Genomic DNA, 27,647 nt, shown 5'->3' with positions numbered 1-27,647 from the left:
CCTCCCCGCCCGCCCTCCCGTCGCGCCTCCTGCTCCCGGCCCGGGCCGCAGTCCCGGCTCGCTCCCTCTATCTCCGCCCGCGGTCAACAATCGGCGGCGGCGGCAGCACAAGTTCAGGCCGCCGACCCGGAAACTCATCGGCAGCCGAGGCCCGCGGGGCTCTGACGGGAAGCGGATCCGCCGCGCCGGGGGAGGGAGCGGGGCGGGATGGGGCGGAGCGGGGCGGGACGCGGGGCCTGGGCGGCGGGAGGATGCGGCGGGCAGGCGACGGCCAGTGCGACCGAGGAAGGCAAGGCAGGCAGGGAGCGAGCGGGGCCGGGGGACCGTCCCTGACCTCGGCCCCAGGGAGGTCTCGCGGACGCAGGAGCCGCTTCTGCCCCACGGGGCTGCGGCGGGAGCACCGCTCCGGGGACTAGTGCCCGGCGGCTCCTGGGCGCGGCCGGCGAAGTTCGAGGGCGTTTCCCGGCCGGGCGGCGGGGGCGGGCGGCGCTGGGGCGCGGGGCCGCCCCTGCCTGGCGCCCTCCTCCGAGAGCGGCCGGGTCTCGCCATGCCCACGGAGGCGGCGCTGCGGGGGAGGCCGTGGACCCCGGCCGCCCTCCTCCCTGGTGGGGCCGTGATCCCGGCGGGAACCGCCGTCTGCCTCGTCCCGGGGAGTCCTGTGGGAGGCGGGAAGGGCCGGCGGTGCTGGGAGAAGCTGGAGTGAGGCGCGTTCTTCAGACCGGCATCCTTTGGGATAGGGCCGCGTTGTTGGCACCTGGGTTTGGTCGGGGTCAGTTCCTGGTGGTGCCTTCCGTTTATTGTTACAGCCTTGCAGCCCCATCCTTTTTCACCCTCAGTTTTTTTTTTCTTCATCCGTATCGCAGCTCCTGGGGCTGTCGGTTTCCCAGACGTGCTTATTCCGCTCTGGATTTAGTGCAGAGCACTAGCAGAGGGAGTTGACCCGCTGCTTATTTGCCTGTTTCATCACCTGCCACCCAGGTGGCCTGGCCCTACCTGTGCAGGTTCCCTCCACACAAGCCAGTGAGCCAAGCCAAGTATATCCCAGTACGTGTAAGGATACCCAGGGACCATGCCATTCCCAGCTGCTCGTAAGGGATAGTTGTTTCTTTTTTCTTTTAAAACTCTTGATATCGCAAAGTATAACTTCTCACAAGTTAGTACATTGCTTGTTTAATGTTTCTAGATGCTACTGTAATGGCAATCATTAGATGTTTCTCTTTGGATATTACTGTTCATGTACCATGACTAATTCATCTATTCATCAGTATTTAGCTCAACTGAAGATGAAAATGACTATGCTGTTATTTACATTGGGATTTTTTTTTTACTATGTTTTCAGGTAATCTGATCCCAAGAAAATTACTGGACTAAGGGCATGGGGATCTGAAGACCTCTGTTTCTTCTAGGAGAGGTGAAGAAGCTAGAAATAGTAACATTTAAAATCTGTGGAGAAATTATTCTGCAAAAAGCATGCGCTTAGTGATGCTATGGAATGAAAGGGTGTTCATTTGCAGATGAAGAAAACGATCAGCTGGAAGGGGCTAATGGTCAGGCATGACCTTTCTTTCTCAAAGCTGATGTGTGGAGTGATTTAGCTTTAGGACGTTTTCCCTATAATTTTCATACAATTTTGTGATTATAAGAATTCTCACCTTGGTTTAAACAGAAGGGTAAGCAATTTTTTTCCTTAAATATAAAAGCCTCTGTCCACTTTTTGCAAAAACTAAAGATGTATTCCTTTCAGAAGCTCTGTTTGAATGAATTATGCACCACTTTGCAGTCCCACTGAAGTAAAACTAAGTAAATGAATCCATATTATAGTTTATCAGTTTTGTTACTTGGCTGTAGGCAAGACCATGTTATACTTTGGAGGGGAGGAGAAAAAAACCAGGTATTTTCTTGAAATCCACATGGAACTCATAGAAATGCAGTAATTTGTTGCAGCACATTTTATAATTTACACTGCTTGTCACTTTAGAATCACTTTCTCTTTTGATTTGATATCTTTTCCAGAGTTCTAAATTTCTTTGGCCTTTTGCCTGGCTTGGAAAATGGGGAAGATAGTTACAAAGTGAAAAAAATACATTCTTTTTATTTTAAAAGTGGGTTAGAGAACAAGATTATTTGTAATAAATCTATGGGATGTACTATTTTCCCCTTTCACAAAAAGGAAGCAGAATTATATCAGCCATTGACATTTCTCCAGCTAAAGAACAATAAATGAATAGTGCAAAGTACCAGTGGATATAACCACTACATCCTGAAGTTTACTGTGCTGTTGGATGGCTTTTTCAACTGAACCTTTACTTCCTGTTTATTTGTTGTTTCCAGTGATAAAATAAGAAAGAGAGATGGGAAACCCAGAAAACATTGGAGATGCATATGTTGCTGTGATTCGTCCAAAAAACACTGCTAGCCTCAATTCTCGGGAATATCGAGCTAAATCCTATGAAGTAAAACTATTTTAATTTTTATTATCTATTAGATGTTGGTTTTTTTAAAATAATGCATTATAGTAAAGAAGTAATAATATAACAGAAGAGAAATCTGACAGTAAGATTGCTTAAGTAACGTCTATGTGTGTCATATACCTACTATACATTGCTCCATCCTTATGGTATGTGCACGCTTTATGGTTTTGTAATACCTATGTATTTTATTTCAGGGCCTTTTGCCCTGTGGGCTGCTCATTACAAGGGTGTAGCCTTCTGTTTTTCTCTTTAACCTGTTCTAGAGGTCATCCTGACTTCACCATCCTGCTCCTCAATATTAAGTACTTCTTGAATTGTTACTGCTTTTACAGTAGTACAATGAATAATAATAATAATAAAAAAGGTTCTGTGCTTCTTTCAGTTGTGCTTAAACTCCTTTGGTTTCATTATTGTTTGAAAGATTTTGTTGCTTGAAGTTCCCATTGAAGGCCAAAAGAAAAAAAGAAAGAAAGTTTTGCTGGAAACTAAACTTCGAGGAGGCACTGAGATAACCCAGAGCATCTTGGATTATGTATTAGAAGCCACCAAACCAATTTCACCAGCCAATCAGGGTATTAAAGGTAAAAACATTTTAATCTGATATATTGTTGATAGCTTCATAAAAATGCTTTCCAAAATTAATTTGGGTTGGCAAGGTTGTGCCAAAAGCATGAAATTAGTATAAAAAAAAGAAGGTATGTTTGGAGGTTCATCAAAAAACCCCAAGCTAACTATACAGCTAAACCCTTTAATTTGCCTTTGTGTTCCTTTACCTTCCAACTCTATAAAAATACTTACTAAAAGATTTTTAATAAATGAAACTTTGTCTATACTACTTCTTCACCTCAAGTTTAGATTTATAGCTAAACTTCCAGTAAACCAGATGGAAGTGGCTTTTTTATCCTTAATTTCAGCTAAAACTTGACTTGCACTAGTGAGTTCATAAATTCTAAAGTCTGTTGTTCAGGAGACAGTATCTACATGAAAATATTTCTGGCATAACTGTATCACTTACAGATGGAATTTAATGAGTACGTTTTCTTTTTCATTGTTGTTGCATAGCTGATCTAGTAAAGAACCTCACACTTGTGCTGACAAATTTGTTTTCCAACATATTTCATTTCCAGATTGGTATAAACTATACAGACTAAAGGACTTTTTGTTTCTTGCTATGTACCTTACCTATGTTTTGTACGTAAGGTTATACTGGGAAGGTTCAGTGAGGGCAAGTCAGTGCAGTGCTGACAATTTAAAGGAGGAATAGCTGGTTGCATGGTAGAATGTTGCAGGTGGCAATAGCTGCAGCTGGACAGGCTTAACAAAGCTTGTTATTCAGCAAACACAGAATAACAGAATTAATACACATCAAGGAATGCCTTGTAAAAGCAAAATCTGTCTGTTTCTTGTACAGTTTAAAGAGTTTTAAATTGACTCACACAGAAAGCCCAAACATTAATATGCTCAGCTTAGTGTGACTGCTGCTGAAATATGCAGCTGAGGTCAGACAAGCAAAAAAACCCCCTGCTATAAAGAGCTACAGTCATGTCACTTTTTCATGTTAATGGGTTTATACATATTTATGTTTTTCTTATGTATTTAGATTTTCTTAGCTTGCTTTAGATTATAGGTGTAATCATAATTGTTTTCTTCCTAGAAATTAGGGAGATTGTTTGGTAAGCTTTCAGATAGCCAACTCTAGATTTTTTTTCTTTGTTTTGTTGATTAATTAATTGTTTTGTGTTGTTTTTTTTAATACTGTGCTAGGAAAGCGTGTAGTGTTAATGAAGAAGTTTCCTCTAGATGGAGAGAAGGCAGGCCAGGAGGCATCTCTTTACGTTGTTCCAACTGTTGTGAAAGGTAATGCTGAGCATGATTTCTGAAGCTGCACCCGTTTTAGCAGAAGTTCACTTGAGGGTTCATTTTTTTATGAGTGTAATGTATGGCATTTTCTGTATTTAAACATTAAAAGTTCCATTCAGGTGAAAAACTCTCTCTGAATATTTTAAAACTTGAAGAAGTTACTTAAAATTATGGAAAAAAACTTGTATTTAATGTATTGCCTTTGTTTCTGTAATGCTGTCACACTTCTGTTTTAAGCAGTATTTGTGCACTTGATTATATTTTCAAAACATGTGCGTTAATTTGTGTAGAATTTGCTGAGTGCAACTGTAAGACATCCTACTCAGTTCAGTGTTCTTTACTGGGAGAAGAATGCTTATTGAAGTCTCTACACAGTAAATACAGTCTAGAAGGCAAAGTAAATGTCTTGTCAGAAAAATATTTTAAAAAACACCCTCAAACCTGAAGTAAATGTCTCTGTGCTTTTGGAGGAACTTCTTCATTTTTGCCTTACTTATAGCATTTAATGATGAAACCTATCAAATAGATACCATTGTGGAGTTACCAATAACGATACATACCCCTTCTAGTCCTGAGTCCTCTTCTTTTTTTTCTGGCAATAGTATACATTTAACATTAATTCCTCAGATGAAGCTGATCACACTGATGAAATAGTGACAGAATACTTTTAGGTTTTTAAGGCTACCCTTTTGGGTTGTGAATTAATGTAAAGATTGTATGTAATTTCTATCAATCATTATTTTGAAAAAATTAAGTTACTCTAGTCTAAAGTTAAAATATACTTTTAGTTAGGAAAGTGTAACTACAAAAGATGCAGAAGGGAAAATAAGATTCTTCTCACTGATGTGTCTTCAGAGCATGTTTCCTTTTTAGATAATACGAAATATACATACAGTCCTGGATGCCCCGTGTTCTACTGTTTACAAGACATCATGAGAGTCTGCAGTGAATCCAGCACCCATTTTGCTACGCTGACTGCAAAAATGTTAATTGCCTTGGATAAGTAAGAAATGCCATCAGTAAAAATACATTAAAATATAATAATTTCATATTTTATATAAAAATATAAATATATATAAAAGATAATTTGTAGATGTAGCACATAGTTTTTATAGGATTCTTGTGATTAAGAAGGAAATCATCATGATATCATGTTATGGTCTTCATGTTTATCAGAAATTGAAACCCTGACAACAGATTTTTAAATCTTTCTAAACTTTTTTTGCTAACTCAAGAAGGGTGTGCTTATCTAAATCAAGTGGCTTTTTGGAAGTTCTTGCTCACAGTGAATGTTTTATAAAAGATTTACATTTAAATTAAATCTCCCTGTAGAAAGGGAGTGCATCTTCCCTAGACACACAAATCTATTTGCACTAGGGAATTAAATTTTAGAAAGGTGATTAGTTGTTTAGCCAGATTTATAGTAATTTGAAGTTTGAGTATGTGAGCAGGTTTTTGTTTTTTTTAATGTACTCTGAACAAGGAATATCGGAGCTTATTTGCATTAATAAAGTTATCTGAAACTCATGGCTAACATGAAAAATCACACATTACAGGCTATTATCTAAAAGGTTCTGTGTGTAGGGTTTTTAGAGTTTATTAGTAGAGTTGTAATATTTCCATGTATACCATCATACCAGTTATATTTATTTGCTGCTTACCGAATGCCTTCAGACTCTAAGCTCTGCTTAAAAGTGTTTCAAGCCTCATAGTTGTGAGAGAAGCCTTGGAAGTATAAGAGAAAATAGTTTATATTCGTTGTTCTCTATGTACATAATCTGAAAAAACACTTCTCAAATATTCAAACTGCCACAATTAATTTATCCACCAAATATTTAGAGAAAATGCCTGAAAATACCTTAGAGTGTGTTTATAGCACAATGACCACAATTTTACAGTCCTCCTTCCCAGCAGGACCATGAGTAAGTGAAGAGAGTGCTGCTTTTGCAGCACGTCGTAGCTTGGGTCTGGGACTTAAAAATACAGGCCTAAGCATATTCATTAAACTGCAGGTCACCTTCTGCCATCCTTGCACGTGGTTCTTAGACAGACAAGATCTCAGTGGTCTGTCAGTTGATGTTCAAAGTATGTACATCTCTTTCATCTATATTTCCGGGCTAAATCACTAAACTGACTGTATCGTATTCCAGCAAAGCACAGGTTTACCTCAAGCTCATGAGAAAGCATGTGCAGAAACCTAAATACAAACCTGGCTTTAGACCCTTAGTTAAAATGCGCACCACTCAACATAACACTAAAATAATTTAGGGGTTCAGTGAAGATACATTTATCCAAAAACCGAGATGAACAACTTGACCTGAACCTTGTTATATTACATATGTGGCAGGAAAAAATGGAGCAGGTGCACAGTACTGACTTTCCCCAGTAGCTGAGAGTAAGAGGGCTTTAAAGCTCTGTACTGTCAGTAGGAACACACTGGGAAGAGAATAAACTTCAGCACATCTTTGTGAAAAAGCAGGTGGTAGCCTATGTGAAAGAGACTTAGCAGTTTGGAAACTGGACCTTATGGGTTTTTTGCCTTTTCCTGTCTCTCCCTAACGAAACACATGAGTTGGAAGGCTTAAGTCAGCATAGATATTGAAACTCCCCCTTAAAAAAACTGCTTTAATTTTCAAAATTTGTATGTTGAGAGTAGGAATATTGATAAACTGAAAGTAAACAAAATGGTGACACATTGGTGTGGTTTTTTGGTTATAACCAGTGTTACTCATAGCTTATAATTTCCTTTTCTTTGAAAGTTTGCATCCGCAGGAAATGTGTTTCAGCAAATACAATTGCTTAACTGTGTGTGGTTAGCAAATTTTATATTTGGGGATTAGTCATATAAAATTGACTGTGCACATTATAATGTTTTTAATTAAAATTTGTGATTATCATACATACAACTCTTAATCAAACAAAATAATGGACAAGATGACCAAAATAATCCTTTTCTACCTGAAAATGAGTTATTCCCCCATTCTCTCCTGCAGGTGGTTGGATGAACGGCACACCCAGTCTCACTCCATCCCAGCTTTATTCAGGCCGTCTCCTCTTGAGAGAATTAAAACAAATGTAATAAACCCCGCCTATGCTATAGAACCTGGCCAAACAGAAAGCTCATTACACATGGGTTATACTGCCCTGGAAATAAAGAGTAAAATGCTGGCATTGGAGAAAGCAGATATGTGTATCTATAATCCTTTATTTGGATCAGACCTTCAGTATACCAACAGGGTAAGAACTATATTTTCTTTTTATATTTTTAAAACATACATACATTTTCATTCATACATTGATTTATTTGATATGGATGTGTACTTTATGTTTAATAGAGTCAGATTTCATTATTTACCAATAGATGTGCAATAATTTCTCAAATCCTCAATTTGAACATCATTCTCTTTAATTATGAAATGTTACTATCATAACTTTGGTTTCAAGAGAATACCTTGCCTGGATGGGGGATTGCGTAGCAAATCTCAGTATGATATTTCTTCAGTGATTTTAAATTATGTCTTCACAGGTTGACAAGGTGGTAATAAATCCATACTTTGGCCTTGGAGCCCCAGACTATTCAAAGATTCAGATTCCTAAAAGAGAAAAGTGGCAACGTAGCATGAGCAGTGTCACAGAGGACAAGTATTATGTTACATTCCTTTTTCATTAATGGATAATTTTGTTTTGTTATATTACAGTAGCACTTGGTAGACTTGGTCCTATTATTTTAGGGCTTTACTGTATAAATACTTTTTAATTAAAAATTCTATTTTAAGTCTCTAAGTACTGAAACACAACAATTAAAGGATGGATTAAGAAAGGTGTAAATTATAAACATTAGAGAAGCATTAATTAGCATAAGAAATACAGCTCTGGCTTGACTACTGCATGACAAAAATACTAGCTGCGTGAACTTCAATTTTATTCTTCATGTAGATCTGCAGTTAGTGCTATGTTAGTAATTTTTTAAATGCTGATGTTTTCTACTATTGTGATATTTCTGAATGGTGTTTTCCTCCTGTTTCCCCTTTTAATTCATAGGGAACACCAGTGGGTAGATGATTTCCCTCTTCACCGCAGTGCTTGTGAAGGCGACTCTGATTTACTAAGCCACCTTCTGGATAAAAAGTTCTCTGTTAATCAGTTAGATAGTGACCATTGGGCACCAATCCATTATGCGTGCTGGTGAGTCAATGAGAATTTTGCCAATCAAATGCATTCTTGCTATCGTGATTCTGTAGCACTGATAATTTATGTAATTTATCAGCCTCAAAAAGAAGAAATAAAAAACATCTAGACTTCTTGTGCTGTGATTCTAATATATGTTAGTGTTAACCTTCTGAAGAGAAAGATTGCTTCAAGTTTTGAGATAATTTTCAGCTGAATGGTTTTGGAAGAGACCAGGTGTGGAGATCATGTCATCACTTACCTATTGCGTGTTACATCTCTCCTGAGTACCTATTCTAATTCCTGTTGGAGACACCGGGTCTAGTTTAGTGTGGTAACTTCTACAGTCTTTGTTGGCTAAAGGCTGTGAGCAGTTTTACAGCACAGCAGTATCTGAGCTGAGCATGTTTTGGTGCTGGTGAACCTTTGAGTGGGAAGCTGAACTAGGTAATTTACAGAGGTCAACTTGTCTGACTATAACTGTGATTTAATCTGTAAGTACTTGAAAGCTTTCCTCGGTTGTAAAAATGTTTTATCTTTGTAGCAGTTAGTCTTTTGTAGATATAGTGGTCAGTATGTCTGACGATATGAATAACACAAAAATAAAACTTGATAATAAAACCCCCACAACCTTACTTGATTTTTAGTGTTTGTGAGAAAGTTTGCAAATAATTTTTACAGAAAGTATACACAAGAGTTACTAGTTATAAGTATGAGGCTGAAGAATCCTCAGGATCCATTCTGCCAGAGTTCAGAAGCTGAACTCTGATTGTCACACAGTTGGATTTTTTTTCCCATCCGAGGCTGGACTCTGTTCAGCCATGACTGAATCACTACAACTGCCCAAACTTAGCTAGTTTAAAGCAAGGTTCAGTTTGTCTAGAATTAATCCGATAAATGGTTACTAGACCAATGAATACCAAAGAAGTGCAGAACTGATGTTAATTTCTACAAACTTAATAATGTTCCATTTTCATTAGTGTAATTTGGAAGCTGAAAGCTCTTGAGTGTAGAAAAAGACTTTTTCATATTTAGGACTATCTGAAAAAATATTTTACATTTGCTGTGTTTGTTCTGCTTTAACCCTATCTGCAGGTATGGAAAAGTTGAAGCCACTCGAATGCTGTTGGAGAAAGGGAAATGCAATCCAAACCTTTTGAATGGCCAACTTAGTTCTCCTCTTCATTTTGCTGCTGGAGGTGGCCATGCTGAAATAGTACAAATTCTACTAAATCATCCAGAAATTGACAGAGTAAGTTCAGTTTATGTATAGAAATAGAAGTTTTAGCAACATTTTCTAGCTTGTGTATGTGAAATATTTTGTGTCCAGATCACAATGTGTAAACACAATGATCTTGTTAAGATATTAAAAAAAATGGTTAAATATATTTCATTACATCTACTCTTCCCATTTTATATTAATTAAAATTTTGAACTCTATGATCAAGGACCTTAACTGTCTCAAAAATGTGTAAATGTTTTCCCAGTCTCCAGTGAAATAGATCTAGAATCAGTGTTTCTGTTTGTGTTTATAGCACATTACTGATCAACAAGGAAGATCTCCACTGAATGTCTGTGAAGAGAACAAACAAAATGAGTGGGAAGAAGCTGCAAAACTACTGAAGGAAGCCATAAATAAACCTGTATGAGTTCATTTTCTAATTAATTTATATTTAATTTACACATAAATTTGTAGAAGAGCTAGGGTCATTTACAGCTGTTACTGGAAAAGTACAGTACACTGAAATTACTAGTGAAAATATTGGCAAACTGACATTTTGTCTCTTTAAACGTTTCTGTTCTGTTTCATGTCTCAAGAAATACATGTAAGACTTTAAATGTGATGCTCTGATTTATTTGTAGGAGCATCACATCAGCTTCTCATTTTATGTCTACTTTTGATCATAAAACCATCAGCTTTCTTTGTGCATTGTCATCAAATATGTTGATAAACAGGAGCATTCAGCTGGTTAAATGTAGGCTTCTGCAAAGTAGACCTTACATCAGTTATTCAGTGTAGGCTTCCTTGGCAGCCAGTGGATATTTAGCCAGGGTAGGAAACAAAATTTACGATGTGATTCCTCTTATCCTGAAATAGATTTAATATTAGCCAAATTATATAAAACCACTTGTTTCTTTTGTTTGATTCAGATGCAACTGGTATCCCTGTAGGTAGTTGGTAGTAAACTTGTCAGTTTTTCAAGATGTTTTAAATTATCTTCATTTCACTCTGTATGAATGACCTTCCAAAATAATTAAGGAAGAAACTGACCTTTATTTTAGGGTTCTTATTATGCAGTTGATTAAATGGCAGGTGTGTGTGTCTAATGACTCTGAAGACTAATGCACACATTTTAAGTAGATTTCACAGTGTAAGAGGTGATATCATGTTGTCACTTATTACTATTTAATACATTCAAATAAAAAAACCAGAAATTACTGCAGTAGGAGGGACAGTGACTACTGCAGCAAAAATAGACTGATGTTTTCCATTCCAGGCTCATTTTCAGTCAGTTGTCATTTTCAAGTCATCCATCTTTTTTTTTCAAAAGTTTTTGGAACTCAGTTCTTGATGACTTTGTAGATTTGAGAAAGGGAAATTCTTATGACTTTTTTATTCAAGCAGCTGAAACGTTTAACCTGTTAAAGAGATGAAAACAAGACATTTCATTAATTTATGACTTGTGTGTATATGCTTCAAACACCTGATTTACGTTTACGTATGACTTTCAGGAGGCATGTTGTGGGCTCACATACAACTTCCAGTGAAAGCTATGGGAGTTCTGGAGGGGAAAAGGATTTATTAGTAGTAATATTATAGAAGCACTGTAAGATTTAGTGAGATAGTATTCTTATTGTAGTGGGGTCTGAGTAAAAGGTAGATGCTTCCCTCTGAAAGATGAGTCTTTTTAATATAGACTAATGAAGGGGAAAATTCATACCCTGCCAGTAACAGCAAGGTAGACATTTTGGGATATGCATAGGCAGTTGAGCCCAAATCCCTCAAGGAACTTTTAAATGCCTGCTTGCCTTCAAGTTTAAAAGAAGTCCTCAAAATATCAGTAAGATCTTTCTTGAAGGTATTGTTTTAAAAAACACAGTATATGAACTTGCACAGGACAAAACCCAAGCAATTTTGATAAATATGCAGGAATTGTGCAGTGCTCTTTTTTCCAACATTATGGATGTTGCTGAATTATGATAAAACTACTTTCCTCTTCAGAAGCACCAACAAAAAGAATTTTAACAAGTTGGATTTTTAATACGTTTACATTTTTGTGTAGTATGAAAAGGCGCGAATTTACCGTATGGATGGATCATATCGTTCTGTCGAGTTGAAACATGGAAACAATACCACTGTGCAGCAAATAATGGAGGGCATGCGCTTGTCTCAAGAAACTCAGCAGTACTTCACTATCTGGATCTGTTCTGAGAACCTCAGTAAGTAAACAAGGATGATGAGATTTTATCATAGTTTGTTTCTGCTTGTCGTTAGGAAAAAATAATACTGTCCTAGGAAAGTAGGATATGTGCTCTCTGACAGCCTTTACAGCCTGATGTCTCCAAACTGTGCTTTCAGAGCTACAGAGCTTTTAGCTTTCACGTTGGGGATGCTCAGTCGGTCTGCCTGTGGATCACTGTGGCACCTAGAATGTATTTCATCCAGGAAGATGAAGCTAGTCCAGGTTGTCTTTCTGTTACAGGGCACCTTGGCTGTCATAGTCTTTACTGCTGGCTTATCCTGGTTTTAGTTGTATTTTTCTTCCCAGCATTCTGAAATCGGATGCATGTACTTGTTTATACTGATGTTTAGTCTTTTTAAAACTAGTAATTAAAGCAAGCTGATTAATGTTTTTTTTCATTAGGTCCTTTAATCATGTGAATTTTCATGTGTTGTGCACCAAAATAATTTTTTATAAATGAATTCTCAGATCTGTTTGGTGAGAGAGACTTCTGATGCAAAAAGTCACTATTACGTTTGTTGTATTTTTTGGTATTTCTGGTCTAAATGAAAAGTATATTATAATTTTTGTTTGAGTTATATAGGAAAAGATAAACAGGACCCCCAAAGAGTCAATGATTGTGATTGGGTTTTGTCAGAAATTGTGGTCAACAGTAGGGCTGCAACACGATAGCTATGGGACACATTATCATGGATTACAAAGCACAATTCAGGTCTGGTAGGATACTGTGCTCTAAATATTGCAGAAATCTTTTCTTCAATCTTTAATCTTTCTCTCCCAGTGTCATGCCTTTTACCTTTTTACTTTGCTGTATGCCACACAACTACTGTAACGCTGAGATAAACATAGATGTTAATATCTGGAAGAAAAGGAAGTGTTTGAGTGTTAAAGTGTTGCTGCTTTTGCCTTTTCTAAATATGTCGTGTTTTCATAGAGTCATTTGCATTTGCACCTTTGCATTTTAGGGGATGAGCTCACTGATACATTGTTTAAAACCAAGTAATTCTCTAGATATTTAGTTCGAAAATGAGCTTCTGTTTTATGACTTCAAACACCTAAGGGACAAGTTTCCTTATGAAGTACGTTTCTTGCAGTTTGCATACAACTGTAAGGACCATAGATGTCTTGCTGGTAGGACAGATAATGTTTTCCTGTGTTTGAAAATAAGATGGGTAAGTAAGTTGAATGAACAGATTGTTCTCAGTGAATGATGTTGCACTATAATAACATGTCTGTTGAAGTTTTTCCTATAATGTGGGATGTCACAGTATGAAAGCCAGAGCAGTGACAAGGAGGCAGATACAGCCTCACTCCTAGAAAAAAACAAGCAATGATCTAAGGACAGGAAGGGTGAGTGAGCTGAAGGTACAGGCTAGTACATAGTAGGACTGCAGTTGAAAGCTTTGTATTAATTTTGCAGGTCTCGTATACACAGGAGAACATGAAACATTGAATGACTTTATTCTGCAAAGAATCAAGACATTTTACAGATTAAAAAGAAAAATATCTGTTCTGAAAAGTTTATGGTCAATATATATGTACACAAAAATGGCAAATACATTTATAAGATAAATTATAACTGTATTTTTCTGTCAGAAATAAGATTATTGGACTTTGTATTTCTCCTACAATAATAGAAAAAACATTCTCTAATGTTTTATTATCTTGCTTTTAAGGTCAGTCTTGGTACTCAATTAAATTTTTAAATACCACTTACTCTTGAGAAACTGAAAATAACAAAGTTTCATCACTACTGCATTTAGTGAATTGATGCAAGGAGTTTTTCCAATAAATCCATGTTTTCAAAACCTTCTATATGTAGCAGTTTAGAAAACATAGGGAAAATATTTGTTAATGAGTCCTCAATTTCAGATACCCTAATTTTGGTGCAGCGTTTAATAATTTATGTAATAATTTTATTTATTTATATATATATTTAATAATATATGTGTGTGTATGTGCTGGGTTATTCTGGTTTTTTATTTAGAAACAAACCCTGTTATTTTTCAGGCCTCCAGCTGAAGCCATATCACAAGCCTTTGCAACATATTCGAGACTGGCCTGAAATATTCACTGAACTGACAAACTTGGATCCTCAAAGGGAAACTTCACAGCTTTTCCTGAGAAGGGATGTGAGACTTCCACTGGAAATAGAAAAAAAGGTCAGCATTTGGAAGTGAGAGCTTGAAATCATGGTCAGATTCAGAACACTTTGACCATTAGCACTCAGCGTGTATAGTGACTGTAGTAATATCCAAACTTATTAAGCCTGACATCTCGTCTCCTTTTTTGTAATAGTTTGAGTCTTCACATTCTTCCCTCCCTCCCTCTCACCTTCCTGCCATCTCTCTATTCTCTGTCTCTTTCTCACCCTCTCAGCTGTTTGGTTTATCATCTGTCTCTGTGTGTCAGTCTCTGTCTGTCTGTCTGTCATACAGCTAAAAACAACCTGCCTGATTTTCTTTCTCTTCCTTGTGCTGTTGTTTTTCAGTTATTTAATTGGTTGGTTTTGATGGGATTATTCAAACATATTATTCAAAATGAATTCACGGAGGAAAAATCCATATATATCAGTATTTCTATGAACCTTCTGATTGGGCATGGTATCCTGGTCACCTTTCATTTGTTTGTTAGATCAGTGAAGTGTTGAAGTAAATCAATGAAAGTATGTCATTTTTTCTATTACAAAGCACTACTAAAATGTACACTTCAGTCAGGATCACACCTTTGTCTTCTGTTTCTGAATCAGTGAGAAATTGTATTTATAGTTTCTAAGCTCATTTTCTTTTTTACAAAGAAATAATATTACTTGTATCTTTTTAACAGATTGAGGATCCATTAGCTATTCTTATTCTTTTTGATGAAGCCAGATATAATTTACTGAAAGGTTTTTATACATCACCTGATGCCAAGTTGATCACCCTGGCAAGTCTGCTTCTACAAATAGTCTATGGAAATTATGAGAGCAAGAAACATAAACAGGGCTTTCTAAAGTAAGTACGTGTGTTGAAAACTTAAAATTATGGGTTTAGATTAAGTATTTTTAGATAGCACTTACTATGGAACTCTCACATTTTAGGTATGATATATTTGTTGTTTTTCTCCATTACTGAGCTGTAGTTCATAGTAATCACATAACCCTTGTATGCATTAATAGAAGCTGGACACCAGGTCTGAAAAATGTATTGATCTTAATTGCTGCAGTTCCAGGCAGAGGGAGGGAGGTTCTGTATCCTGTAAATCTGTCCTGAGATTACAATAATACCAATATGAGTAAGTGTATTCATGTGAGTGAAGGGTTCTGACAGGACTGAGACTTTGAACAATGCTGAGGAAAACAGTTAGACCAGCTTCTGGGGCTGACTTTCCTCCCTCTTTGAAGAGGACAGATCAAAGATATAATTTATCTTCTGTCATTGGTATGAGAACTGCTGTACTAAATTGGTCAAAACCATAGCACCAGTAGGGTTCTGCCAGATGGTATTTTTCTCTCCCCTTCTCTCTGCATGCCAGTGCAACAGTAGCTGAGCTATTCTGGGATATGGCTTTTTCTTCCCACGTACATTTCTACAGCAATATCTGAGACCATCAAGATTCCAGTTCTCTACTGTGTGCACCTTCACCCCCTGCCATCTCCACCTCATTTCATTCATGGAACAGCAGCTGTGCAGTTCTGGAATGTTACTATGCTTCTCATCTCCTCTCATTCACAGCATCAACTGAGCTGTCTTGACTTGCTGGTTTTTTAGTTGTATTGTCCTGCAGTTACACAGTTGGTAGATGGAGCTTGAGGAGAATGGGATATAAGTGGGATTACCCACTTGCATGAGCGTGCAGTTCAACGCCAGCTGGGTTTAGTACAGAACTGCCCGCTGCTGACTTCCAGCAGCTGCAGGGTGGTGTTCCTGTTCCTGTCCACACTGAGGCATATCAGTACTGTGGTTCCAAGCTGAGCCTGCTCAATGGAAGTACTTGACTCTACAGACAGAACTACCAGGAAAGATAGTTTGGCACAGAAAAAAAGCCTCATGAGCATTTGGCCATGCTTTCTTGTCTATGTTCAAATGAAGATGTTGGAAAATATCTCAAGTTGTTCTTCAGACGATGAAAAGATTTACAGTCTGAATTTTTTTTGCAGTTGACATAAATGTTTATTAAAACACAGGTAATTTCAAAAATATATCCAGGCTTTTGTTTCTGTGAGAGTATCCTTGACCTTAAAGATCTGGATGCATTGTCCTGTGTAGGATTCTTGCTTGGTAGATGATATGTGCAGTTACAGACAAATACAGTTTAAAAATTACTCAATAGGTTACATTACTAGGTTTTGAGACTGTCTTAATTGTACATAACAGCTTGCTTTCTTCCTTTTTGTTTTTTGTTGGCTGTGTTTTGTTTTTTTTGAAAAAGGCTACTTTATATAAGTAGCTTCTCTTTCATGTCATGTAACATATAACTTTTATGTGGAAATGAATTGGGCCAAGTCCTCAGTGGTGCTGACTGCAAGAGTGGAGGGAAGAGTATCTACAGTCTGTCATATTTTCCAAGTATGTGATATGCTGATACAAATGGCTGTTTGTATATAATTTTGGCTTCCAAACTGGAATTCACCAAACTGCTCTGTAACCAACTATGAGTCATGTGTTCTGCTGCTGGCATTTTCTCTCCATGCCATGTCCATGATGTGTGACACAGACGGTATAACATAAAGCTGGATTTCCATTAACTGACTGTTATACTCTACCTTAGGAAGCCTTGGCTTACATTTCAGGAAACCATCTCACCTGATGAGATAAGATAGAGTAGGAGCTGACTTTCTAGCTCAGTGTGTGACTTGAAGGTACAATGAGGCAGACATTGTTCTTTCTCCTTACTTTATTTAGTGAAGAAAAGCTTTTTTTCTGCTTTGTTTTTCTCTTAGTGAAGAAAATCTTAAATCTATCGTACCAATCACTAAACTAAAAAGTAAAGCTCCTCATTGGACAAACAGGATACTTCATGAATACAAGGTGAGATAAATAAGCAAATAGTAGAAAATCCTGTTCTTAAACATTTTTTGACACTTTGGTTGTCAGGTAATGAACAGAAATACTGGTATATAAAGCTAGAAATGTGTACGTTCTGAATGTTTGGGATGGGTTTTTGGAATGTTTTTCTAGTACAATTATAGTTGATCTCTTTGTTAGAAGTAAATATATTTGCAATCTGTTAATTTATCTTCAGTATTACCTCTGTTTTGGGGATGCTTCCAATTCAGGCATAGATGTAAAAAAGTCTACTCTAACTTATATTTTCATGTCTGTTTGTTGTGATAAATTACCAAGTCCTTTTTGCCAGTGTAACCTGTATGTTGGGGATCTGATAGTGCTGCTGATGTGCACGTGCGCACACACACGCACACAAACTCCTTTGATTAGAGCAGTTGATTGAGCAAAATTTTTAAATGTGGACTTGGGCTTCTTCTGTAAAATACATCTAACTGAGGGCTGCAGTCAGTTTAAATTTGTGATCTTCATAAATAATTGTGGAAAAAGTGAGGTGTGTCAGGAAGAGAACTGTACCAGCTGACATGCATCACTAAAGGTAGCTCCCAGGAAACACTGCAGATCCACCCAGGGAATGTTTTCAGACCTTGCCCCTCTTTTTGAGATGAGAGTATTCAATCATAAACTTTCTCTTGGTGCATGCACCTTTTTTGTCAAAATCAGCAGATCATTCCTGTTCTTTTTAATATAGATGAAGGAGGGGATGATGGTGGTCTAAGACTATGGTGTATCAAAGTAGTCTCTATTCTATCATCAGATTATATGTAAGAATGAGCACAGCGTTCTTGACTTCTGCTCTTAGGCCATTATTTTGCGTTGTGGGATATGGGGGAAGGAGAAAGGAGATGTAATCTTTTGTTCCAAAGATTTTGCATGCTAAAAATGGCTGTGTAGAATTCAGGTAAGCTGTAATGTAGGGTGGGGATCCAGAGAGGTTGATCCTGTCTACCACACCCACAGTCATGGCCCTCTAATTGTGGAAGACTTGTGCTCTCTCTCATGTCTGTGCCTTCTCACCTTGTGCACAGCCCAACCAATTTTTTTGTTAGAGTGCTTGGTATCAGTTTTTTTTGAGGTGGGAGCACTCCAGGGATCGTTTGTTCTGACTGTCTCACTCTACTGAAGAGGAAGGAACAGAAGCCTCTCTCATTCTGAGGGAGAACTCCACTAATGAAAAGAGATCTTCACCCCTGTTTTGCTTAGAAAACAAACAAACAAAAAAAATCCATGTTTTTGGGGGGAGGTACTTGCTCATCTTACCATGCCTCCCTGGATTAGACCCCTTAAAGGAGGAAGAATGCCTGGTTTTAAGGATTGTGATGCATTTAGTGTCAGATGGGTGCACAGATGCTTATCCCAAGTCCAAATTACTTCTGAGAAAGGCAAAACTGTGAGGCCCTTCAGAGGTTACATGTCTGTGTTCAGATTTCTGAGGCTTATACAGGTATCTGGATTTTGTCTCAGTCTCTTGTGGCATTTGAGCCTTTCTGTGGCTCTGAGATTTAATTTAGCTGTGGGAAGATGGTTGCTGGGAAAGCACTTTGGAAATATGTATTTAGCGGGAATTGCACTAAACAGGGGGTTTTCTTCAAGTAACCACAACTGTTTGAGAAGACTTGTTGATTGCCATTGTTCCTTTATTTCTAGAATCTGAGCACCAGTGAAGGTGTCAGTAAGGAGATGCATCACCTTCAGCGCATGTTCTTGCAGAATTGCTGGGAAATTCCTACTTATGGAGCAGCTTTTTTCACAGGACAGATATTCACCAAAGCAAGTTCAAGTAGCCATAAAGTCATCAAAGTGTATGTAGGAGTAAATGTAAAAGGGCTGCACCTCCTCAATATGGAAACAAAGGTCAGCTTAAGTGTACTGCCAGTGATAACTATTAAACTTAATTCTGTTCTCTTAAAATCTTTGTACTAGAAGTAATTTCACATCCAACTGTTTAGTTAAACTTGACTGAAAATTTCCAAGATTTTAAGATCTTTTAAAGTCACTACTAACAAAGTCTTGTATAGACTTTACTACTTTATAAACTACAACTACATTGTGGAATGTGCTTCTTTTAAGTCTGAATCCTGTCTAAGTGAACAAAGAAAAGTTCAGTCTGTAGGTATGGAGGATATTTTCTGAGTGACAGTTTCCTACATTTCATTGTAGGCTTTACTTCTCAGTCTAAAGTACGGTTGCTTTATGTGGCAGTTGGGAGATGGAGATACATGTTTCCAAATCCACAGTCTGGAAAACAAAATGAGCTTTATTGTGCATACCAAACAGGTAAGCATTATCATTTTTCAATTATCAATGTTCAATTTTTTTTTTTTCCTAAGTTAGTTGCATCCCTATTCTCTCTGGAGGTTGACCACCTTTGCACAGTATAAAAGAAGCCCAAGCCAAGCCCCTGCAGAAATTATTTTAAAACTTTCATATTAATATTTCAGAATGTTTGCTTGTTTTCCTAGCATGTGAAGTCTTCAGAATTCAAAATACATAAAATGCATCTGTAATCACAAGGGTAAACTTTTTTTAATTGAAACTGTTTGTTGCATGTGCCCAATCCCTCATACTCTAAGGATAATTCCAAATATAGTGAGAACTACAGAGCTGGAGATGGTAACTTTGCGATTGAAACTAGAAGAGATTGAGAATTGCATTTGTCGTATTCTTGATTGTCATTAGTTCTGAAATGCTGATAGAATTTAATTGCATACCTTTACATAGGCAGGTCTCGTCGTTAAACTTCTGATGAAATTAAATGGCCAGTTAATGCCAGCTGAAAGAAATGAATGATCGAAGGGAACAATAGTTACAAAGTGGCATCTGACAGCTAAGCAAAAAACAACTTGTGTCTCATCGTAACAGAAGACTTCCATGTACATGAGTTTTACACAATAGAAAAGTCGATTTGTACAGTTTTTTAACTTTGTACAGAAGCTGCATGGTTTATTTTTTTAAAAAACTCTACAACATATCTATTATTTTTATAAATATTTTTGTGTTTCATATATAAACTATTGTAGGGCTTGAGCTTAACCAGTGAAGCTAATGAAATGTAAGTGGTTTACCGAGTTGGACGAGTATGAATCCTGTAAAGCTTTTGTTCCCAGAGGACTATGGGACTATCAGTGCCATTAAGCAAGCGTCAGTTAACCTATTTACCTTTCATGTCATTCTGTGGAACATCAAGGAAGTATGGTATATGTTACAGTATTTTGTAGACACACTTAATTTCTAAGATATGTGGATAAATATGCTTAAAAGACCAGTTAGACCTTTGAGCAAGTACTTTTGATAAACTCTTGGTTTTTGTTTGGTTTCTGACAAACATTTTTGCTTGCTTTATTTTTACTCTTAACTTTCTCATACTTTGTATTCATATTTATTCTAAAATGTTGCATGAGGATGCCAAAAGGGAAATACTCTAAATCATTCAGAAGCCATATTGAATGTTTAGCATGCTTGTTTTTTAAAATGGATTTTTACTTTTACTGTGCAATATAAAATGTGTATATGGAGGAGAGGGAGATACGGATTTACAAATGAACCTTACTCAGAGGACTTCAGAAAGTTTAAATAAATCCTACCCTGGATTGCAACACATATGCAGTAACAAAAACTCATATAGGAGGTACTAAGTTATTTCTGTTAAACTAATTTTCCTACTGATTGCGTACTTCAGTTTCTTGAGGCTGTGAGCAGTGCAGGATGCAGGAATGAAGATTTATATTGCAAGGAAGCCAGATACAGTTTTAAGTATTCTGCCTGCTCTTTGTAGAGTCAGGACTGGGGCTCAACATGTTGGGTCCCAAGTGTAAGGTGGGATTCTATGCAGTCTGAAACATATCCTTGTACATTAAAATAGAATCCGTAACACAAATCGTTAAAGTTTCTGGTTGTATTTCAGGGTTTTAAGTGCACTTGACTATTTCTTCCATGTAAACTGCATGCTAAAATAGTGTGCAATATTTTGTAAAAAAATTTTTTTTTAAAAATAAAAATTAGCACTTGCCTCTCAGTTTTGAAATAAAAGTTAAAATGAATGTGAAGAACTGTGCTATTGTATAGTAACTTTACTCTTACCTTACTACTAGTAAGTGCAGTTTAAGAAATTAAAGTAGTAAGCCGTTAAAAAGGTGAACAGGAGACTTATATTTTGTATTCTTCTTAGCAAGCTATACTTTTCTACTTAAAATTCACTGGCCTAAATAACAGTAAATCTTCATGGATTGTTATATTTTATTTAAGGTAAATAATGCAACAGTCGGATCCTTCATAGTGCATCCCTGCTATCACTTGGCACTGGTATCAGAAATACATTTCTCTACATAGCACTTTCTTAGAAAACTAGAGGAAAATGTTAAGATGGTGTGTCAGTTGCCTATTTAACAATACAATTAATATGCCTTATTTCTGTATAGTCCTTTCTGCTACATTCGTATTTATTACTACCTAATAAATTGTTTGCAACAAGTCACATCTGGTGTTTTTATTTTTGTAATCAGCATGAGCCATCAAATGTTACACCAAGCAGGTGTTATTACCAAAAAGCAGGAACTCGTAACAGGCTCATCTTTGTAGGGTATGTAGGAAGAGCATTGGAGAGGATCATAGGGAGAGTCCCATGGTGACTATAAATTAAGGTAGTGCACCTCAGAAACCACTCCAGAATTCATCAGGTAAACTGGAAACTGTTAGTCATGGCAAAGCAGAGGTTTGCAGATGATGCACATCAGTGGAGCCGTTGAGAGCCCAACTCAGCAGTCCCAGCAGCCACCCGGGTACTTTGAGCTCCTGCTGGCTGGCTTGTATAATCCTTTCATCTGGAAGTGGGGAAATGAAAAATTGGAACAGAGGGAAATCCAACACCACACAGACACACCATTGGTAACAACCCTTGTATCTCTACCAAACAAAAACCCAATGAAAACAAGCTGTAAGATGGGCAAATCTGATAGTTGTGCCTTTGTAAGTATGAGATGCCCAGCTCACCACTTACAGTCCATCTAACAAGTGCTTTTTTAAAAAGCAAGTAACTGTGCAGCTGCCAAAGCAAAGATTTGAGAGTTGAACGCCCCAGCCAGGCCCTGTAAGGCAGAAGAGTAACTGAAAACTGTGAGAAGCTGGCACAGTTTTACCAAGTGGAATAACCGAGTGCCTGACCCCAGTGAGCAGCTTGTCCGAGAGGGAAGCCTTGGTCCGGAGGGGAACCCTTCAGGCTGCCCCAATGTTGTGCTGCTGCTGCTTGGTGACAGGGAACAGTTACTCCAGGGAGGGGGAGGTTTGTTAGCTTACAGCTGGATACACTTCAAAGGTGGGCTGTAACTGAAAAAAGATACAGGCTCAGCAGAAACAACATGTGTGGTTTGCAAAAGTTCTCCTTTACCTTAAAGAATCATTATTAATGTGGGGTAAAGATATAATAAGTTGAAATATAATTAATATAACAATTACACATCATCATGGCTAGGCTTCGTGAACGAAGATTTGGGAAGGGCTTTACCCACGTTTGTTACAAGCGCGCTGGTGGCTAAAAAGGCCAATATGAGACAGGCACGTCTGGTTGCAAAAGGCACAGCAGAAAGACTCCTTAGGAGGTATATTCTGCAAGGCACGATTATTTCTGTGTTGTTGTCTTTTCTCCTCAAGAGTGATCCTGTGTGCTTTCTCAAAAGAAGCAGCAGCGTTACAGATGGTGTGTCTCCAGACCTCCCGACTGGAGGCCAGAGTAGACCAGTTATGTTGATCAATATGGCCAAGGCTGAGATGTTGTTTCAGGGGATCCTTGTATCTTCTCTTCAGGCTCCTCTCTTGCGGCAGCCGGTGGCAAGTTCACCATAAAGCAACATCTTAGGGAGGCGGTGGTCCTTCATCCTTGAGATGTGCCCTGCCCAACGCAGCTGTGTTCTCAGTAGCATGGCCTCAATACTCGTAACTGCTGCCTGTTCTAGAACAGACGTATTAGTCACATAATCTGACCAGTGGATGTTCAGGATTGTACGGAGGCAGCATTGATGGAAGCGTTCTAGGAGTCGCAGGTGGAACAATTACACAATAATGAAATAAAACCATTGCATTCAAATACAGGTAATTAATCTGGAAATCCTGTTCCTTGGAAGAAGTAGACTGACACTGTTGCCACTAGAAATGTCCTTACTTCATAAACTAGCAGTACAGAATGTCAGTGACAACCAGTGACATCTGTCATGTCTCCTGAAGGAATTGTAAATATTAAGTAACTCTTTCACAACTACAGCACTGATAAATTTCTGTTTGCATCAGAAAGTGTTGAAACTTCAGATCTTGCAAGCAACAAATTGAAAACTGTAGTAGATCCCATGGCTGATATGAAGAGTTTGAAGGTACTTAACTGATTCCACACCCATCTCAGCATTCGCAAGCATTCTCTGCTACCTCCCACAGCTAGTAAAACTCAGCGTACATGAGACCTTGATTCAGGGTTTACCAAAGGAGATTACACACTTTAAGAAATTACAAGAGTGTTCAGTCAGTAACAATACTTTTATGTTTTTGTCTGTGCACCTTTTCCAGTTGACAAAACTAAAATTTAGGTTTCTGAACTTTGCAAAAAAATTATTTAAAAGCATTACAAGTAAACTTCGCAACTGTAGCCTGTTGAAATGTCTCGTACATTATAATGAACTCAGATTCCTGCCAATATTCCCAGATTTACAAATGTAAAGGAGTTTTATTTAAGTAGAAACTGACTGGACTCACTGGATGAACAAACTCTGCCTCTAAAAGATCTCTCTATAACAGATTTTTCTGGAAATGTATTAAGATACATTCCTGTTGAATGAAGAAAATTGTATACGGACAACCAGATCTGACCTCGGCAGCGATGAGCTCTCCGGGTTTCCAAATGCACTATGTGCACCATTTGATCTTAAACTCTTAGATCTTAGTGGCGACTCTTATTTCAGAAGCAGTACCCGGATTTTCTGACATTAAAGATTTGGGGCATCTACAATTAAACACAAACGAGCTGTCCTCCTCCTCCGCGTGCTGTGCTACCTTACGAACCAGCGCACTGGGCTGTCAGCGGGGACGCCGGCGGTGATGTTCGCCGGGAGCGCCGCACACCGCCGTAGGACCGTGCTCTCTGGGTGTCGGAGGTTACACATCCCCTCGGCACACACGCGTTGGCGCCGCTGGACGCGGGGGCCGCCCCTCATGCCCGAGGCCCGGCCCCGGCCCGGCCCCCGCTCGGCCCCCGCCCAATGGCGCCCGGCGCAGCCCGGGCGATGCCGTCACCCCGCGCGGCGCGGCCGCGGGTTGGCTCCGGCGCCGGGAATCGTCACATGGGCAGAGATCAGCCCAGCGCCGGGAATCGTCACCCGGGCTCGGATCAGCCCAGCGCCGGGGGCGGGGCCGCCCCGCTCCGCCCTGGTCTGCCCCGCGCCGCTGAGCCGAGCCGAGCCCCGGCGGATGGCACGGGTGGCCGAGGAGATGCTGAGCCTGATGGAGGTCGGCGGGTCCCTGCTGGAGCGGGTGGCCGTCGACAGTCCCCTTTCCCTGGTGCTGGCAGCCTCCGCCTTCGCGCTCAGCCTCGGGTACCTGTTCCAGCTGGGGTACCGCCGCCACCTCGGAGCCGACCAGAAGGTAAGGGCTGGGGGCGGTGGGGCCAGGGAGAGGCGATGGGCCGGGCAGCGGACCCGGCGGGCTCCGCCGCTCTCCCACGAAGGGTGGGCCCCGCAGGACAGCGCCGGGAGCGGGGCAGGGGAGCCGGGCGCTCTCCCTTTGGGGTGCGGGCGGGGGAGAAGAGATGCGCTCACCTTGGGACTGCCCTTTTTGGGAGCGCAGGGGAAGGGGTGGTGGAATCCAAGTGTGTGGGAACCGGCTGAGGAAGGCGAGGAGCGTTTCCAACAGCAGCCCCAGGGCGGTTTCTGGCGGGAGTGGCGGTGGCTTCACCCTCGGCCCCGCTGGTGGAGCGGAGGCGCTCAGACCTTGTAGGGGCAAAGGCCGTTCCCGATGCTGTTTTATCGATGGAGCTTAAAAGAAGGTCCCCATTTATCTGCGAAACCCATTCCTAACCTGAAGCTGGGTGCTTTTGGGACGCTGTTTAACCAATCATCAGCACTGTTTTGTGAGTGCCTTCTTTTCAATTGCAGTATCTTTCAGAGGCAGCATACAAGAATCTTAATCGTATTCACTTTATTTTAATCCTTGCTGCTTTCAAATGTGACTCAATATGAAGAAATAATCAGTTGTCCAATGTTGGCCTTTTCACAAAAGAGTTTAAATAAACATGTATAAAATGTCTTCTGCAGTTAGTTTTTATATAAATAGACATTATTTTATTACTTCTGGGCAGTGGGACATGCCAGGGAAGTGGTCACAGCACCAAGCCTACCAGAGTTCCAGAAGCGTTTGGACAATGCTCTCAGGCACATGGTGTGACTCTTGGGGCTGTTCTGTGTAGGGCCAGGAGTTGGACTTCGATCCTTGTAGGTCCCTTCCAACTCAGAATATTCTATTATTCCATGATTCTGCAATACTCTCTGAAGAAAATTTAATAATTATTTTTCTCATTCTTCCTCAGAAATACCCACCTTTTATTTCATCAGGCATCCCTTTCCTTGGACATGCAATCGCATTTGGAAGAAGTCCCATTGAATTTCTGGAAAATGCTTATGACAAAGTATGTTTTCCCCCATGACTGGCTGAGCATATGCTAAAATATTTTTGTGTATCTATCAAATTCTCTCTCTGGAGCCTGTTTAAAATCAGTTCATTCTCACTTATCACCTTGAACGTAGAACAGAGTGTGCACAGTAGGCTCTGGTATCTTCAGATCTCTTTATGTACATTGTTGTTAGAGAAGTAGTGTTTTCTGTGCTCTCTCTTGTGATTCACATGTAAAAAATATGTTTGTATATTTGGGTAATACTCATAGCTGGATCACAAGTTAATTAAAAAGCCATTTTAATGACATTATTTTCTGCCTTAATTGATATCTTTTAATCACATTCTTTACTAATCTGTGACCGGACTGGAATGTAGCTGATCACCTCTGAGGCAACTTGATGAATTTTAAGGCCTTGCCAATGTTAAAATGGGTGGTAAACCTCAGTAGTTTTTATACTATAACAGCCCAAAAGAAATTAACTAAGTGAGTAGAGCCTTAATTCCAATGAAATTAGATTCTGCAGGAAGGTTTGCTGGAGATGACTTTTAAATTTTAAAACCTTATTTGCTCTTAATTACCTATGCATAACTCCAAATCCAGATTTTTTTGAGACAGTGTTTGTAGATTACTGGAGGCATTATATGCTGTCATCTCCCTGCTAGTTTTTGTAGTGTCGCTGATCTTTTATTTGTGTTTTTTAAATGGTTTCAAAATGTGCAAGATCACATATGTTCATTATAACATTGGATATCACTAGTAAGTATATTGAGTACAGAATTTAAATGTGGTTTAAAATATTTATGTCTTTATTAAATCTGTGGATACTTCTTAGGAGAGAAAGTAATTTATTATGGAAGACCGTACATAGAGATAGGGATTTAATGATTTGTGTTCTTCTTATTTAAAATAAATTGGTGGGTTTTTTTTGTTTTTCTCTCTAAGTATGGACCTGTGTTCAGTTTCACTATGGTTGGCAAGACGTTCACATACTTGCTGGGTAGTGATGCTGCTGCTCTACTGTTCAACAGTAAAAATGAAGATTTGAATGCAGAGGATGTATACTCTCGGTTAACTACACCAGTTTTTGGAAAAGGAGTTGCTTATGATGTGCCTAATGCGGTATGTATTTTAAAGATGAGATGAATAGAAACGTAGTGTAATTTGACTTCTGAGTAGGCAGCCCTGAGCTCTTGACTCTGTATGATGGGGTTGTGTGTTCATATGCAATTCTGGCATATTGCAGTAGGTAAATAATCTCATTTCGATAATCAAGACTGAGCGTGTTCAGGTTGCTTTCTTTACCACCTGGCCACTGTTCAGTCTGGGTGTTATATTTTGTTCTTGAAATCATCTAATCATAGAGGAAAAATTAGTAAGTGAGTCACTTTTTCCTTTCCTTGTAGCCACCACTACAGATGACTGCAGATGACTTTTCCTTTCCAGGCAACTTTAGGTTTTTCTTTTGAGAAGGCTTTTAAGAGTGATAACTTTTCATTTAATGTCATGACAAATCTAGACACCGAAGTAATAATTTAATAGTTTGTACTACAATGTTTGTCTTGCTCAGGCAAAAATCATTCTGTATGTGTTTGCAGAATACAGTCTGCATGGGAAGCACAGAAACTGTGTCACGTACCATTGTGTCTGAGCTAAGCGTTGTCGGCTTTCTTGTTTGTGAGTGTGAGCTGTTATGTCAGACTCCCAAACTGCAGAAGAGAACGTTCCTGTGGAGAGACTTGCTCCACTGGGACTCTGTTCAGTGCATGTTGACATCAACAGCCTGTTGTACAGCAGAGTAGTTTGGTGGCAGAAACACCACTGTGATATTTTTTTATTATTAGTTTTGGCCTGATTTTGTGTATATAAATGCCAGTTATTTGACTGGTAATAGTTTCTGTGACCATCAATTCTTTTCCTCCTTAGCATGCCTCTTAATTTTTCCTTACTGTCCTGGTTAGAACGGCTGGGACCAATTCATCCCTGGATGGGTGTA

At 39.0% G+C, this 27,647-nt stretch overlaps 2 protein-coding genes across 9 annotated transcripts in view; both read left to right on the top strand.

The window, feature by feature from the left end:
- Nucleotides 1-228: 228 nt before the first annotated feature.
- Nucleotides 229-21,481, top strand: KRIT1 (KRIT1, ankyrin repeat containing). 7 transcript variants are annotated; one of them, XM_027684831.1, is made up of 19 exons: nucleotides 523-769; nucleotides 864-978; nucleotides 1,340-1,411; nucleotides 2,332-2,453; nucleotides 2,893-3,052; nucleotides 4,236-4,328; nucleotides 5,205-5,334; nucleotides 7,325-7,568; nucleotides 7,858-7,973; nucleotides 8,373-8,516; nucleotides 9,594-9,750; nucleotides 10,034-10,141; nucleotides 11,783-11,939; nucleotides 13,973-14,124; nucleotides 14,789-14,955; nucleotides 16,884-16,971; nucleotides 18,655-18,861; nucleotides 19,168-19,284; nucleotides 19,729-21,481. In XM_027684831.1, the coding sequence occupies exons 4-19, from the start codon at nucleotides 2,352-2,354 to the stop codon at nucleotides 19,795-19,797; spliced, it is 2,211 nt and encodes a 736-aa protein (XP_027540632.1). In that variant the 5' UTR covers nucleotides 523-769; nucleotides 864-978; nucleotides 1,340-1,411; nucleotides 2,332-2,351; the 3' UTR covers nucleotides 19,798-21,481. The 7 variants fall into 7 exon arrangements, with proteins under 7 accessions (XP_027540636.1, XP_027540631.1, XP_027540635.1 ...); XM_027684830.1 differs by lacking the exons at nucleotides 523-769; nucleotides 864-978 and adding an exon at nucleotides 244-289; XM_027684834.1 differs by lacking the exon at nucleotides 864-978 and having other exon boundaries at nucleotides 372-769; nucleotides 1,340-1,670.
- A 2,934-nt stretch (nucleotides 21,482-24,415) lies between these two features.
- LOC113968338 (lanosterol 14-alpha demethylase) overlaps nucleotides 24,416-27,647 on the top strand; it is an 11,822-nt gene continuing 8,590 nt past the window's right edge. The window contains exons 1-3 of one of the 2 annotated variants that reach the window (XM_027684836.1): nucleotides 24,416-24,627; nucleotides 25,568-25,666; nucleotides 26,597-26,773. In XM_027684836.1, the coding sequence (XP_027540637.1) occupies nucleotides 24,454-24,627; nucleotides 25,568-25,666; nucleotides 26,597-26,773 (450 nt within the window). In that variant the 5' untranslated portion in view covers nucleotides 24,416-24,453. The remainder of the gene's footprint in view (nucleotides 24,628-25,567; nucleotides 25,667-26,596; nucleotides 26,774-27,647) is intronic. The other variant, XM_027684837.1, reaches the window with a different exon arrangement.

The sequence above is a fragment of the Neopelma chrysocephalum genome, unplaced genomic scaffold (assembly GCF_003984885.1).
Source record: "Neopelma chrysocephalum unplaced genomic scaffold, ASM398488v2 Primary Assembly neopelma1_67, whole genome shotgun sequence".
Classification (NCBI taxonomy): domain Eukaryota; kingdom Metazoa; phylum Chordata; class Aves; order Passeriformes; family Pipridae; genus Neopelma; species Neopelma chrysocephalum.
The sequence above is the reverse complement of the archived record's forward strand: the minus strand, read 5'-3'. Positions and strand labels throughout refer to the sequence as shown.